This window comes from Cynocephalus volans, chromosome 8 (assembly GCF_027409185.1).
Source record: "Cynocephalus volans isolate mCynVol1 chromosome 8, mCynVol1.pri, whole genome shotgun sequence".
Classification (NCBI taxonomy): domain Eukaryota; kingdom Metazoa; phylum Chordata; class Mammalia; order Dermoptera; family Cynocephalidae; genus Cynocephalus; species Cynocephalus volans.
The window spans coordinates 96,168,017-96,184,386 of record NC_084467.1 but is presented as its reverse complement, the minus strand read 5'-3'; the positions used below and the strand labels follow the sequence as shown (position 1 = coordinate 96,184,386).

At 34.0% G+C, this 16,370-nt stretch overlaps 1 protein-coding gene across 3 annotated transcripts in view; it reads left to right on the top strand.

The window, feature by feature from the left end:
- Window positions 1-16,370, top strand: part of WDR47 (WD repeat domain 47) — a 52,255-nt gene that overhangs the window by 22,060 nt on the left and 13,825 nt on the right. For 2 of the 3 annotated variants that reach the window (XM_063104382.1, XM_063104380.1), the window contains exons 6-9: window positions 1,865-1,991; window positions 8,207-8,385; window positions 11,344-11,601; window positions 14,494-14,569. In XM_063104382.1, the coding sequence (XP_062960452.1) occupies window positions 1,865-1,991; window positions 8,207-8,385; window positions 11,344-11,601; window positions 14,494-14,569 (640 nt within the window). The remainder of the gene's footprint in view (window positions 1-1,864; window positions 1,992-8,206; window positions 8,386-11,343; window positions 11,602-14,493; window positions 14,570-16,370) is intronic. The other variant, XM_063104381.1, reaches the window with a different exon arrangement.

The following is a 16,370-nucleotide window of genomic DNA, read 5'->3' as shown; positions in this document are numbered from 1 at the left end:
TGATTGGTGCTCGATAAATGTAAATTTATTTTCTTCAGATCTCATAGCTTTGGTAAGGACAGTATGTCAGAAGGACTGTTAATGAAATGCTGTGGGAGAGCTACCTTGCTGTGGATGAAGTATAAAAATTTACTTTGGAATAAGTTTACTTGTTTTAAAAAGTCAAGGGTTTGGATCCCTGTACCAGCCAGCTGCCAAATAAATACATACATATATACATAAATAAATAAATAAATAAATAAATAAAAGTATATTAGGTATAATTTTTAAAAATTGTGAAGCTCAATTAAATTAATTATGTTAAAGATACCACATGAAGAGACTCCTGCTTCTGGTAATACTTGTTTGAAGTCAGTATCCATTTAAAAAATATTTGAATGTTTACTATATGCTAACACCATGTTACATACTGGGGATATGATGATTGAGCTGCTACGATGAGCAAGAAGATAAAACAAGAAAGAAATGTTTGTAAGGGAGTATGTGGTATTTTGTAAGGGTATCTTTTCACGTGAATAGAAATAAACTCAAAATGGAGAAAAATCAGTTGAAGTATGTAAGCTTTGGCTATTCAATATAATGGTCTCATAATTGCAGTGTCCTCAGGTATGGGCCAGCATTGGATTTGGAGACTGAAGACCTAGGTTCAGGTTCTAGCTCTATTTACTAGGTATGCAGTTTTAGGAAAATCTCTTGTTTTTCTGAGTCTGTTTCTTCTCTGTGAAATGGGGGTTATAACTTATTTCAAAGGCTAATGTGCAAGTTAAGTGAAAGTTCTGTTTAAATTGCAAAATTAAATGAAATGTTATTTTATGATGGTCATTTTATTCTATCTCTATACAGTTAAAAACTCTTACAAATTTTATTTTATGGGCATAAAAGGGGGCTTCTCATGGTCATTAGTAATTTACAGAATAGTCTGGTAGCTGAAAACTCTTCCCAGGTCTTTCTACTTTCTCCCCTGGATGTGTGCATATGTATGTATGTATGTTTAGGTACTCCAGAGTACAGGTTCCTAATTAATGATGACTTTGTGAAGATGAGTATACCTAGCTCTGCTTTCCTGAACCCTAGACCTATATTTTGTGTCTTATATACTTCTTCCTGAAGAAGCTATTATGAGGTTACCTCATAATCAAATTCCTTGAAGGCAGAGATCATTTTACTTTCATAGTTGTTCACATGGTGCTTTGTATGAATAGGTAATCTGTGTAAATGTCTCTGGTATTCATCTTCAGATGAAGTTAGTTATTAAAAATTTTGAACAGAGTAACTATGAAAAGTAGAGATTGTTAGTGTTTTGGAAGAATATTAGGAACAACCTGACATAAGATCTCAAGCTAATAGTTAGTACACATTATAATACTGGAAAGATGTATGTTTAGATTTTATGTTAAGTGCAAGTAGACCAAAGAAAGCCTTTTAATAAAATCTCAAAAAACTTAAAAATTTTGTAGAATTAAAAATTTTCCTCATATTGGAGGAAAAGATAAATGTTTGGGTAACAAAATCACAGATTTAGATTTCAGAAGGAATTTAGGCATTAGATCATCCAATATATTATTCATTTTATAGATGAAGCTGAGCCACAGAGAATATAAGTGACTGTCCCAAGGCCACACAACTGATTTTAGACTACTGTCTTTGCTTAATAACTCAGTGCTCCTCCATAAAAAGCATATTCTATTTTTTAAAACACTTTTTATAGTGTTCTTAAGAAAGGAAAATTTAAAAATTAAATTTTGTACAGTTGATAAACACATAGGCTAAATATTCATTTTTTAAAATTGAAATTTCTGTAACTAAAATATATTTTCCTTCACTTCCATCTCTACCTTTTTGGTTTTTTACACCTTTCTGGAAGAAGTGATACACCTGTTGAGGCACAGCGGCCTATCAGCAGTGAAATCTTGGGCCAGAGTTCAGTTTCAGAAAAAGAGCCTGCAAATGGAGCACAGAATCCAGCACCAGCTAAGCAAGAAAAAAATGAGGTAATATTTACTACACCTAGTGTCTTTTATAGTTATTTTTTTGTAAGAAGTAATAGTATTGCTAGGATAGAATTTTAAAAGAATTTTCTGATATTTGGGAGTAGCTTTTAACAGGTGAATTTATTAACAGTCTAAAATACCACAGTTGACATTAGTCTTACATATTTGAGGACTCAAATAACCTTACATTAAATGTAGCTAGTTTGCATTTTTAAGATATGCTGTATATTTTACTAATTATATTTAATGAACAAGAAATTAGACATTTATAATATAGAATAATACTTTTATCTAAGTGTAGGGTTCCAGATTATTTTTCTTTGGTGTTTTTGAGAGGAAATTATATTGTGAAGTACGGTATAAATTTTATGTTGTATGCCTCTTAGAAGGGGTTGTCAGGTGGTTTTAATAAGTTGAATAAATTTTTTTGTTTATTTTCAACTAAACATTAAGAATGAAATAGAAAAATTACTATTAAAAGTGCATATGGATATGTACTTTTATTTTTTATACGTGTGTGTGTGTGTGTGTGTGTGTGTGTGTGTGTGTGTATTTAATTTTTTTTTTTTTTTGGCAGCTGGCTGGTATGGGGATCCAAACCCTTGACCCTGGTGTTATAACACTATGCTCTAACCAATTGAGCTAACTGGCCAGTCTCCAAGCCCTAAAGTATGATGTATACATTGACAGAATTGAAGTGAGAAATAGTTCTGCAACAATTGTTGGAATTTTCAATACCCCACTTACAGTAATAGATAGAACATTTGAATAGAAGATCAATGGGGGTATAGAGAACTTGAACAATACCATAAACCAACTAGACCTAATGGACATACACAAAACATTTCACACAACAACAGCAGAACACACATCCTTCTCAAGTGCATATGGAGCATTCTTTAGGATAGATCATATGTTAGGGCACAATACAAGTCTCAGTAAATTTTAACAGATTAAAATCATGCCAAAGTATCTTCTCTGACCATAGTGGAATGAAGCTAAAAATTAATAACAGAAGGAAAATTGGAAATTTGCAAATTTCAAGAAATTAAACCAATACACTCTTAACCAACCAATGGGTCAAAGAAGAAATCAAAAGGGAAATTAGAAAATACATAGAGACTGATGAAAATGAAACTGTAACATACCAAAATCTATGCAATGCAGCGAAGGCAGTGCTGGAGGGAAGTTTATGTCTGTAAATGCCTGCATTCAGAAAGAAGAAACCCCACACCTAGTTGGCTATCAAAAAAAAAAAAAAGAAGAAGAAAGATCTCAAATCAATAACTTAATTTTATGACTTGAGGAACTAGAAAAAGAAGAGCAAACCAAACCCAAAGATAGCATAAGGAAGGAAATAAAAATTAGAGGGGCAATAAAGAAAATAGAGAATAGAAAAACTATAGAGAGAACCAATAAAACCAAAAGTTTGTTGTTTGAACATATCAACAATGCTGATAGACCTTTAAGCTAGACTGACAAAGGGAAAAAGAGAAGACAAATATCTAAAATCAGAAATGAAAGTGGGGATGTTACTATTGACCTTATAGTAATAAAAAGGATTATAAGAACACTCACCAATTGTAAGCCACCAAATCAGATAATCTAGATGAAATGGATGAATTCCAAGGAACACGTAAATTATCTAAAGTGACTCAAGACAAAATAGAAAATCTCAACAGACCTATAACAAGTAAAGAAATTGGTCGGTAGTCAAAAACCTCCCAACAATGAAAAGTCCAGGATCAGGTTGCTTCACTGGTGAAGTCTACGAAACATTTAAAGAAGAGTAAACAGCAGTCCCTCACAAACTCTTCCAAAAAATAGAACAGGAGGGAATACTTCCTAAGTCATTCTATGAGGCCAGCATTACCTTGATACCAAAACCAGATAAAGACATCACAAGAAAAGAAAACTACAGACCAAATATCCTTTATGAATATAGAAGCAAAAATTCTTCAGCAAAATATGAGGGTACTTCAAAAAGTTCATGAAAAATAGAATTAAAAGATAATAAGAATCTTTCCATGAACTTTTTTTTTTTTTTTTGGTGGCCAGCTTGTACAAGGATTTGAAACCTAGATCTTGGCATTAACAACATCGTGCTCTAACCAACTGAGCTAACTGGCCAGCCTACCATGAACTTTTGAAGTGCCCTCATACTAGCAAACCAAATCCAACAGCATATTAAAAAGATTATACACTGTGACCAAGTGGGATTTATGGAAAGACGAGCATTGTTCAACATAAGAAAATCAGTGTAACCCCCCTCCCACAACCAGGCACACTGCCAGTGCCTTGGTGCCTGCCTGGGGGCCTGAAGTCTGGAGCCAGGGACCAGACCCCCCTCCCACAACCAGGCACACTGCTAGTGCCTTAGGGCCTGACCGGGGTCCTGAGGCATTGAGCTGGGGACCAGAACCCCTACCCACAACGAGACACACTGCCAGCACCAAGGAGCATACCAAAAACATCTCCATGTGAGTGACCCACCACAGCCACCACAGTAACCACGGCTGCCGAGAAAGTGGCTAGACGTCGCAACCACCACGCAGATGGTCTGCCATCCACTGGAGTGCATTTATACGAGAGTCTCACCAGCAGAGACCAAGAAAACAATGGTCTCTCTCCACGCAGCCCATTCCAGAGTGACAGAAGAAGCATGTGCTCTATGATAATATTTGGGGACCTGAACACACCTCTCAGCATTGGTCAGAGAATCTAGGCAACAAATCAACATAGTAACCATTGTTCTTTCAGAAGGAGAGAAGAAATCCAGAGAAATTAGAGGGGGAGGGGAAAGAAGAAGGGAATGGGGAGAGATGGGACAAAGAGCATAAAGAATAAGTATGATTTGTAATAATATATATACTAGTAATATTGGTTTGTTCGACATATGTCAACATTGAAACCCAAACATATGTATAATCAATTATGACAAAAAAAAAAAATCAGTGTAATATAGCACATTAATAGAATGAAAGAAAAAAAACTGTGTGATCATCTTAATTGATGCAGAAAAGGCATTTGGCAAAATTCAACACACTCTCAGGAAATTAGGAATAGAGGGACCTTCCTCATCATGATAAAGGGCATTTATGAGAAACCCACAGCTGACATCTTACTCAGTGATGAAAGACCGAGAGCTCTCCCTCTAAGATCAGGAACAGAGAACAAATGCCTACTTTCACTATTGCTATTGAACATTTACTGGAAATTCTAGCTAGAGCAGTTAGATAAGAAGAAATAAAAGGCATCCAGATTGGTGTTACAAGGTGGCACTCTAACCAACTGAGCTAGCTGGTCAGCCTCCAAAAGGCACCAAGATTGGAAAGGAAGAGGTAAAACTATCTCTGTTTGCAGATTACATGATCCTATATATAGAATATCCTAAAGAATTCACAAGAAAGTTGTTAGAGCTAATAAATAGATTCAGCAAAGTTGCAGAGTACAAGATCAACATGCAAAAATCAATTGTGGTTCTGTATTCTAGCAATGAATAATTAAGCAAGGAAATTAAGAAAGCAATTCTATTTATAATAACACATAAAAGAATAAAATACCTGGGAATAAATTAGAACAAAGAGGTGAAAGACATGTACACAGAAAACTTTAAAGCATTGCTGAAAGAAATTAAAGAAGACCTAAGTAAAGGAAACACATCATGTGTTCACGGATAGGAAGATTATTTGATATTGTTAAGATGTCAGTACTACCCAATGAAAGCTACAGATCCAATGTAATCCCTATAAAAATTCCCCAGTGTCTTTTTCAGTATGGAAAAACCAATCTAGAAATTTATATGGAATTGCAAGAGGTCCCAAATAGCCAAAACAATCTTGAAAAAGAACAACAAAATTGTAGGACTCATACATCATGATTTCAAACTTGTTACAAAGATACAGTAATCAAAACAGTGTGGTACTTTCATAAAGATGATAGATGCATAGACCAATGGAATGAAAAGAGTCCAGAAATAATCCCATACATGTATGGCCAGTTGATTTTTGGTAAGTGTGCCAGGTCCATTCAATGGAGAAACAATTGTGTCTCCAGCAGATGGTACTGGGATGACTGGGTTTCTGCATGTAAAAGAATGAAGATGGATCTCTCCCTCACACTATAGAAAAATTTAGTCAGAATGGGTCAACAACCTGTAAGAACTAAAACCATAAAACTCTTTGGGAAAAAGTAGGGGTAAATCTTGATGACCTTGGATTTTGTAATGTACTCTTAGATTATTACACCAAAAGCATGAGCAACAGAAGTAAAAATAAATTGGACTTCATCAAAATTAATTTGTGCATTGTACATCAAAAGACATTATTAAGGAAGTGAAAAATCAACCTACAGAATGGGAAAAATATTTGCAAATCACATGTCTGATAAGGCTTAATAGCCAGAATATATAAAGAACTCCTACAGCTCAACAACAAAAAGGCAAACAACCCAATTAAAAAAAGGGCAAAACACTTGAGTAGAAATTTCTCCAAAGAATATATACAAATGGCTAATAAACACATGAAAAGATACCTAATGCCACTAGTCATTAGGGAGATGCAAATCAAAGCCACAATGAGACATAATTTTACACCTGCTAGGATGGCTATAATCAAAACAATGGAAAATAATAGGTATTTGTGAGGATGTGAAGAAATTTTGAACCCATTTACATTGCTGATTGGAATGTAAAATGCTGCAGCCACTGTGGAAAAAAGTTTGCTGGTTCCTCAAAAGCTAAGTAAAGAATTATCATGTGACACAGTAATTCCACTCTCGGGTATGTATATACCCCCAAAAATTGAAAGCAAGGACTCAAACAGGTATTTGTACGTCCATGTTCATAGCACTGTTATTCACAGTAGCCAAAAGGTGGAAATAACCCAGTGTCCATCCACAGAGGAATGGATAAACAAATATGGTGTATACATACAATGGAATATTATTTAGCTATAAAAAGAAATGAAGTTCTGATACATGCTACAGCATGGATGAAACTTGAAAACCTCATGCTAAGTGAAATAAACCCTACACAAAAGGATGAATATTATGTGATCCCAGTTATATGAAATGTCTAGAATAGGCAAATTCATAGAGACAGAAAGTAGAGTAGAGATTTCCAGGGGCTGAGAGGAGGGGAGAATGGGAATTTAACGGTTACAGAGTTTCTATTTGGAGATATGAAAACATTTTGGAAATAGGTAGCGATAATGGTCGCCCAACATTTTGAGTACTATTAATGCCACTTAAAATGGTTAAAATGACAGATTTTATGTTATTTTTATTTTACAATAATAAAAATTATTATTTTACAATAATAAAAATAACCTATGGATAATTTTATCTCAGTTATTGCTGTAAGTTATGAAATAGTGAAGGATTGTTTCTATTTCCTGAGACAGTTTTAGCTTTTAGATAGCTGTATAAGACTCTTGGTTAAGCTTATTGTCAGTGTTGGTCAATTTTAGAGATGATTGATTTGTTCCAGGGTAACCCCAGGGCACATGATACATGAATATGACTAGACTCTGGCTTGGTAGAGGATTCTTTCTTTGCCAGTATTGGAATTCACTAACTATCTCAGTCCTGTAAGTTTGAGTGCTATACAGTTTTTTAGAAGGATGAAGTAGAAATGTTGAGACGGCCAAATTTAACACCCATATGTTCATTCTTGTGAAAGGATATTTGAAACCTGTTTTTTCTGAGGGAAATTTTGTTTCTGTAGAAACCTATTAGACCATTTACATGCTTGAATTAGCATGATTGACAAGGTTAATATTGTGTTTATTAGATATCGATGCAGTCCCTCAGTGTGTATTTTTTTTTTTTTTCAAATAATGCCAAATTTGCATTAGGCTGTATCTACATTCATAGTCTCTGACCATGTTCCCCTTATAACCACTATCATTCATATTTTTATTTTGGGGTTAGTCAAGGAACCAGGCCAACAATTGATTTTGGTTAGGCTGTTGCTGTGGAATAAAGCAAATTAGCTGATCTGCTTGAGTATTAAGACTCGTGGATAAAAAAAAAAAAAAAAAAAAAGACTCGTGGATACTATGCTATTTTTCAAAGAGCAGTATTAAGTATTTTGTGATTGTTAAGTATAGCTAGTTGTATATTTTATCCAGCATTTATAGAAGATACTTTTCATTGAAGATGTATATTCAGTCACACTACGCTCAAATATATTGTTTTTTTCTAATATTTTTAAGCTTCGAGATTCAACAGAACAATTTCAAGAATATTATAGGCAAAGATTACGCTATCAACAGCATTTAGAACAGAAGGAGCAACAGCGACAGATATACCAACAGATGTTGCTTGAAGGAGGTGTGAATCAGGAGGATGGTCCTGATCAGCAGCAAAATCTTACTGAACAATTCCTTAATAGGTTGGTCTTTAAGTCACTTTTTAAAATGTCAGGAATTATTTAAAAGCCATTTAAAATAAGCAATAACTGCTACTTTGTGTATAGTTTGAAGCTTTAAGGCTTCTTAAGTGTTTCAAGTAACATGGAGTTATATGCCTTCCAGTCACAGCATTCTGAGGGCTCATGGAGTTTTGTCCTTCTCTAAGAAACTAGAGCAGGAGAGTGTGGTGGTTCATTACAAAGGCTGGAAGCAGACGACCAGATGGATCCAGTTGTCCTAGGGTAGCTAAGGACCTAGGGGAGGTTACTTAGTTTCTTTTTGCCTATTTCCTCATCTACTTCACAAGGTTGCCATGAAGATTAAATGAGTTAATCTATATGAAGTGCTTAGAACAGTACCTGGTACACTGTATGTACTAATATATATTGTTAGCTATTATTTTTATTGTTATTATGAGTGCTTAAACCTATAGATTCTTTTGGATTCAATATATTAAAATGATTCTTTCTTATAATTTCTGCCAGAATAATATGAACTATATTGTTTTTAATTATGAGAGTAATATATATGTTTTTAAAAGTCAATAAACCAGAGTATATGTACTTAAATTAGCAAGGGTTGTTGAGAGATTAAATGAGTTGATATATGTACAAGTACTGAGAACAGTTCCTGATGCATAAGTATACTATAAATGTTGGCTATCATCATGTTTGTGATAAGGCAACTGTAATAGCGACTGTCAGTTCTTCACTTGGTTTAATATTAGAAGTAGTCTGCTTGACACTCTGAGAATTGTGTAAGTCACTGAGCTGGAAATTGATCTCGTCTTCAAACCTTCACACAGGTAGTGTATATTATAGTGGTGATCTCAAGAGTCTCAGTAGGCCTGTAAATATTCAATTTGGGGATCGTTTTCTTATCACCTCTGATCAAGTAAGTGGCTTGTCAGAATTATGCTAACCCGATGAATTGCCACTTCTGGTTTTTGGATGTTTTCTTCATATCCATAAAAGTCATAATTGCAATTTGACTTCCTGGTCAACTTATTTTTCAGTGAAAGCAGATATCTAGCAGTGAATTAGAAGACTAAGTGGCAAGATTCTGTGACCCCCAGTAGTGGTAGGATGTACTTCCACAGTAAAAGGTTAAACTATTCAAGAAGATTTATCTTTCCTTTAGAGTCAAGGATTAATAAAATTCAAATTCTTTCTTCTAATTTAGGTTTGTTTTAGAGCATATTTATTGTTAAACAGCTATTTTCAACTTCTTTAGCTATCAGAGTTTAAAATTACATTAAAAGGTAAGTATGTTATAAAAATCCCGAGGATAGTCAGTTCTATAGATATGAATGGATATTTATCCTAAGTTTTTGTAAATTAGTTTTACATAAATTCTCCATCATCCTCTTAACTATTGTTTTCTAAACCTTTAATAGAATATTTTTGTTCAGTCTTTTCTTCTAGACTCTTAGTTTTATGTATCTGATGAGCCTATACTAGGACTTTAAAGTACCTGACTAATATCAAGGACAAATTGAATAGAGATAGAATCTATAAGTTAAAATGTACTTTTTCTCCTTAATGTTTTATCCCAAATCATTCTTGCAGCAGATCATTGTTTCCAAATACAAAATTTGCTTCTTCCTTCCAAGAGGTATAGAAAGAGGAAGAGAAATAAGTTGTTTCCTTTAATAGATCTTATTGAAAAAATATCAATTATAACATGGTAGAATTTTTACTGATAGTACTATGTCATTACTTTATACCTTTTGATCTTCCGTTTTTATCAATACTAATAATTGGTACCACTGATTTGGCACTTATTATAGGCATATTCTGCCCCTCCCCCATCCTGCCCCACTTTAGGAGAGTCAAAATGATGTATTAGCATCTTAAAGACTCTTTATATTTAACTCAGCATGCATTTCCCAAATTGATTTGACCTCAGCTCCTTTTTTATGGGGAGCATTTTATGGGATTAATGTTTCACAGAACACAATTTGGAAAAGGCTGCCTAATTAAAATTTTTAACTGATATGTATTTAGTAAAGGCTGCCAATTCCTTTAATAATATTGAACTGCTTTTTTTTTAATTCATTTTTTTAGACCCTAAAAATATATGCACACAATGTTTAATGTTGTAGGAAAATTAAAAAATATGATGAAACCCAACCTTTTAACAATCACACCCGTTGTGTTAGTCTTCTCTTATATTGCATCTAGGCTGGAGGAAGTGATGCTGGGCCAGTTTGGTATCTAAATCTTAAGAGAACCTGGGAGCTTCCTCTTTGTGTCCTTTGTAGTCCTGAACCCAACGAAAGGAGTCAGGCCACCCTGATAGAGAGACTACTTGTGTTTGGTGAGGGAAAGGTCCTGAGGCTAACTTGTTTTGCTCCCTTTTTAAAAGAATCTTGCCAGTGCCTAGATCAGAAACTGACAAGTAATATTTGTAGAATGAGTGAATGAGCACCCGTGTAAATAATAGGGATGCCACTTGACTTTTGTCTCATTATGGCCTGTTCTAATTATCCATTTCCTAGTTGAATGATGTTACTAGAGACAGATGGAATGAAAGTAGCTTGTTTTGTTGGTGAGAAATTTTGGTAGTGGTGAAATTGTTATTGACTAGTTTTGGAAATTAAGTTTTATATTGAAAATTAAAGCAAAGATATACTGGGGAAGAAATAGGGAAAGATATACTGGGGAAGAAACAGGTTTTTTCCCCTATTTTTATGATAAAAGGTGCTTTTAAAAAGTTCATGATACCCATTATGCCTATCTACTCTACACTGGGAAAATTTGGATCTTTTTTCAATATCTTGGTTATATCTTAAGCTGATGATGGTAATTATTAATACTAAATTTGCCATAAATTATATATTTTATGTACATGTATTTCCCTTTTCAAACTTAATCTTCTGTACATTAGGAATGTAATTAAGTTTTTATTTTAAAATAATTTCATTGTTTAATTTATAGGTCTATTCAAAAGCTTGGTGAATTGAATATTGGAATGGATAGCCTTGGTAATGAGGTATCAACGCTCAACCAGCAATGTAACGGGAGCAAAGGCAATGGATCTAATGGTTCTTCTATGACTAGTTTTGCTACACCACCCCAAGACTCTAGTCAGAGATTAACACATGATATTTCAAATATTCACACAAGCACTCCTCGTAATCCCGGATCAACAAATCACATACCTTTTCTGGAGGAATCACCTTGCGGAAGCCAAATGTAAGTGCTTGACTTCGTAAAACTGGGAAATATTAACTTCCTATTAATGAATAGAATCATAGAAAGTTGAACTTTTCTTTGGAGCCTTACAAATAAAAGTTTTTGGAGCTCACTACCTACCAATTTTTTCCTAATCTGCCTTCATTTACCTATATTCTCTTCTACCAACTTGTAAGTCTCTTTATAGTCTTTATTTTACTTCCTTTTTTTTCTTTTTGCTTCCTTGTCACCACCAATGCAATTCTATTTTTTATAAGTCATCTTACTCAGAAATCCTACAGTTTTAGGCTTTATCTTCTCTCTGATTTTCTTTTTTCTTGCCACTGGCATCTTTCAACTAATAATCTTAAAACTTACAGACTTCCAGGGCACAGGAAGATGTTTTATAACATGGTGGGGTGATGGCAGCAAGACAGTGTTGGCAGCTCTGGCAATTACAGCAGTTGAAGATTTCACATATTTATGTTTTTGCTAGTCAGTAAATTTTTGTCTTACTATCATTAGCAAACAAGTGTTAATTTATGCAGTGGGAATAGTTAAGGAGGATTTTCTTTATCTACTTTTAATATAGGGCTGGCCTGTTAGCTCAGTTGGTTAGAGTGTGGTGTTATAACACCAAGTTCAACGGTTCAGATCCCTGTACTGGTCAGCTACCAAAACAGAAATAAAAAACAACAAACAACAAAAAATACATATTCTGAACTTAAAATGCTTTTCAAGGTGGTTCATTTAAAATGTGTAACTTGCATTTGGCACTTGGATGCTTATAGGAATTAGCCTTACAAATAAATTAGTATCAAAAACTCTAGTTTTATTTCAACTCATATGTTTATCTAATATTTGCTTCTTCGTTACAGATACTATAATACTTGTTTGAGTACTTCCCAAACTAGAACTCAAATTGTAAAATTTAATTTTTATTTTTATCAAAGTAATATACATATATGGTTTAAAAAGACAAATAGTACTTCAAGGCTTAAAATAAAATCTTTGTCCATGGTTTTTATTTCCTATAGGCTGCCATTTTCAACCAATTTGACTGTTTCTTTTGTTATATATTTTTACATTTCTGAATATCTTGCTTTTGTTACTAGTTTTATTATCCATTTATTCCCTACCATACTTCTCACCTGCAACACACTCACTTTACCCCTTCTTTCCAATATCTATAAATTTTTATTTAAATCAGTATTCAGTGATTACATATACTTTTCATATAACCTTTTGTTTTTCCTGGGGACAGTAATTTCCTCTATTTGATATACATGTTTGTATGCATGCATGCTCAGTTTTTTTAGTATCTGTCACTAAACTATCTGCAAATACTTTGACAGAACTATAAAATTATAAAACTTCTCTCATAGTAAAAAAAGTCAGATAGTTTTTCTAGTTCATGTTTTTTCCTGGGAGACATTCCTTCAGGATCCCTTGTGTTTCACCTTATGTTGCTTCCAGGCCATTTTATACAGGCCTAGAGAATCCTGGGTCTTCCCTCACTATCCTTCTGGGATTTCCTTTGCCTCTTCCCTGATTGGATCACCTGTTTTCAGGATCTCATGTAGTTTCCTGAGAAAGGGTACATCAGAGATGAAGTTTCTGAGACCTTGCATGTCTAAAAATTAGTTTACTATATTTCACACTTGGTTTGTTAGTATAGCCGGGTATAGAATTCTAGGATAGAAGTCATTCCTGGATTGGCTGCTTAGCTCAGTTGGTTAGAGTGCAGTGTTATAACATCAAGGTCAAGGGTTTGGATCCCTGTACCAACCAGCCACCAAAAAAAAAAAAAAAAAAAGGAAAGAAATCATTCCTCAGCATTTCAAAGGTGTTGTTACATGATCTTACAATTTCAGTGTTCTTATTAACAAGTCTGATGCCATTTTGAATCCTGATCCTTTGGATGAAGCCTGTTGCTTTTCCACTCTGGAATTTTTCAGGTCCTTTTCTTCCCTGATGTTCTAAAACTTCATGATGGTGTACTTCAGAGTGGATCTTTTTTCCTTCATTCTGCTTGCTATGTCATGGGCCCTTTTGAGCTGGAAACTTAACTTCTGGGAAATTGAAAAATTATTATTTATTTAGCAATTTTCTTACCTCCATTTTCAATTGATTTACTGTTTTTCTGCTATCATATTTTAATTTTCTAAGAGCTCTTTCTTATTCTCTGAATTTTCTGTTTTTTTTTTTTTAAATCTTGTTCTTGTGTCCTGGATTTATTATTTCCTCTTATATTCCTAAGGATTTTAATTATATTTTTGTAGCTTTTGTTCTCTGAATTATCTCTTCTTCTGAGTTCCTTTTTCTGTTTGTTTTAGTCTCTGGCTTTTATGTAGGTGCTTTCTTAAAGTATCTGGAAATCTTTGTCTATCTGTAAAGAGTGAAGCATTTTTTTAAAAAAAAAAGCTGATTGGAAGGAAGGGCTACGTAGGTAGGTAGATCCATCCACCTGTTGGCCACACAGAAAGGTGATTAAGTGGAAACATTGTTTTATTAAGGGACCTTCAGCCCTCACTGTCAGTTTCTGTTATTTTTTTCTCTTGGGCCAGATAATTTTCTAAAGACCCATCTCTGGGCTCTCGCCTGGGGTAGGATTTAAGCATAGCAAACAGGATTCTGGAACTAAGTAGGGGAAAGGTACTTGACATCTCACTATAAAATAGGTGGACTTCAAAGTCCACTTCTTTTTTCCAGAATGACTTTTCAGTCCCTTCTTACAATTATGCTTGGTATCACTGAATCCTGAGCCTCTTAAAAATGTCTCCAGAGAGTAATTTTGACTAGGGTCAGTAAGGCTCATTTGCTAAAAAGAAAAATTAGAGATTGAAAGGATAAATTAATTTAGTTCTATTTTGGTATTCAGAGTAAACTTTATTTGAATTTCTACTCCCACAGCTCATCAGAACATTCGGTCATTAAGCCAGCTCTTGGAGATTCCTCAGGAAATCTGTCAAGGTCGAGAGGGGAAGAGGTAATACTTTTGGGAAGGAGGTTTCATTATTTTCATATATATTTGGAAATTTTGCTAAGGCATTCTCAATTCAAAGAAAGAGCCATTTTTAGAAATAGTCATTATTAATGCTGGTGTTTATTTCAAGGTAGTAGCTTTTACTGGGCTAAGGGAAGATGTTGCCTTAGAAAGCACATTTGGGAGTATTCATATTAATGGCCTAGTAGTGACATTGGCACATAAATTGGGGTTATGCATTACTCTCTGAACCCTATGGTTAATTTGTTCAGATATTATTGGTATTTCCTTTGGGCTTCTCATCAATACACTCATTTTTTGCTTTGGAACTAGACATGCTTCCCTAACTAGTATACAGCTTCACTCTATCTTATTTTCCCTAATTTTAACCCCATAAACAAAGATGCTGGTCCAGATGCTTATAGTAATCAAACAGGTAACATAAATGAATAAACTTGACCATTTTCATGATAAGCACATAGAAATATTTGTCCTTTGCACAAAGATATATGCAAGCACAGTGTTTATAGTTCTTTGATTTTCAAGAAAAGCTAGACATCTAGATTTTTATGTGAAATCTCCTATTTTAAAAATGGTCACAAATTTAAAATTTTAAAACACACTGGAGGAGAGCAATTAAAAATCAAATTGTGTGCCTTCTGCTTAAAGCAACCCTTAGTAATTATTAATGTGCTATAGGCCATTTAATCAATTAGTCATTCCCCTCCTTTTTTCTCTTACCCCATGCTATTTGTTTGGCAAGCAGTCATATTCCTTGTATATGGGTTAATGGAAAATGTAGTATTTCTAGTCAAATAAATTCATATGAATAACACAAGAATTAAATTCAATTACATATGACAAACATTTTGTGACACATCAGGTTCCCCCCCCCCCCCCAATGTGGATGAATACACAAAAGCTTAGGTAGGGAGAGGCATGGTCTTTTCATGGGTCCTAGAGCTCTCAGAATACAACCAGAGCTGAAGTGAATTGCCTTTGCATGTGTACTCAACATTCATACTTCCCAAAGACAGGATTTGTTTGAATCTTTTGATCACACCCAGTCTGGAAGTCCTGTTCCATATCCATTCAGTCCTGGTCAGGGTAATAGAGTGGTTTCAAATAATACTAATAGCAGAAGTCCCCAAAGCTTTCATACAGAACTGCTTCAACTTGTCTCTTCAGAAGAGAGCTGTGGATAAATAGGCTGGTGATTTAAAATAAAAATCCAACTCAAATGCTCTGATTAAAATAATTTTTACAGTTTTAAAAGGGTATTTTGCAATTTCAATTTGAAATACTGAAATATTCACTTCTAGAGATAATGGTAAACTTTCTTTTTTACCTTAAGTGGATTAAATAATAGTTCTTTATACCTTCCACTTTTAGAAACAAAAATAATGTTTGTTTTTGTAAGAACTTGTATATATGTGGGCTATTTCTTAGCCTTCCTTGATAGTTAAGGAGAACTTAATATGGGAATGCATATTTATTCTTATATTTTGTCATAGAAAGCAAAGAAGAACTTGAATGTTTATGAACTTTCTGAGCTTAGTTTGGCCAAAAAAAAATAGAAAAATTAGGATTAATTTGGATTTGCTACTTAAAGGAATATATGACTGTAGGTAGTAAATGTAAACTGATGAGGCAGGAATAATACAGTTCAAATGAATTTAAAATGGGTTAAAGATGAATTTTTTCTTTTCTTTATTTTTTTTGGCAGCTGACTGGTTCAGGGATCTGAACCCTTGACCTTAGTCTTATGAATACTGCTCCCTAACCAGCTGAGCTCTAACCAACT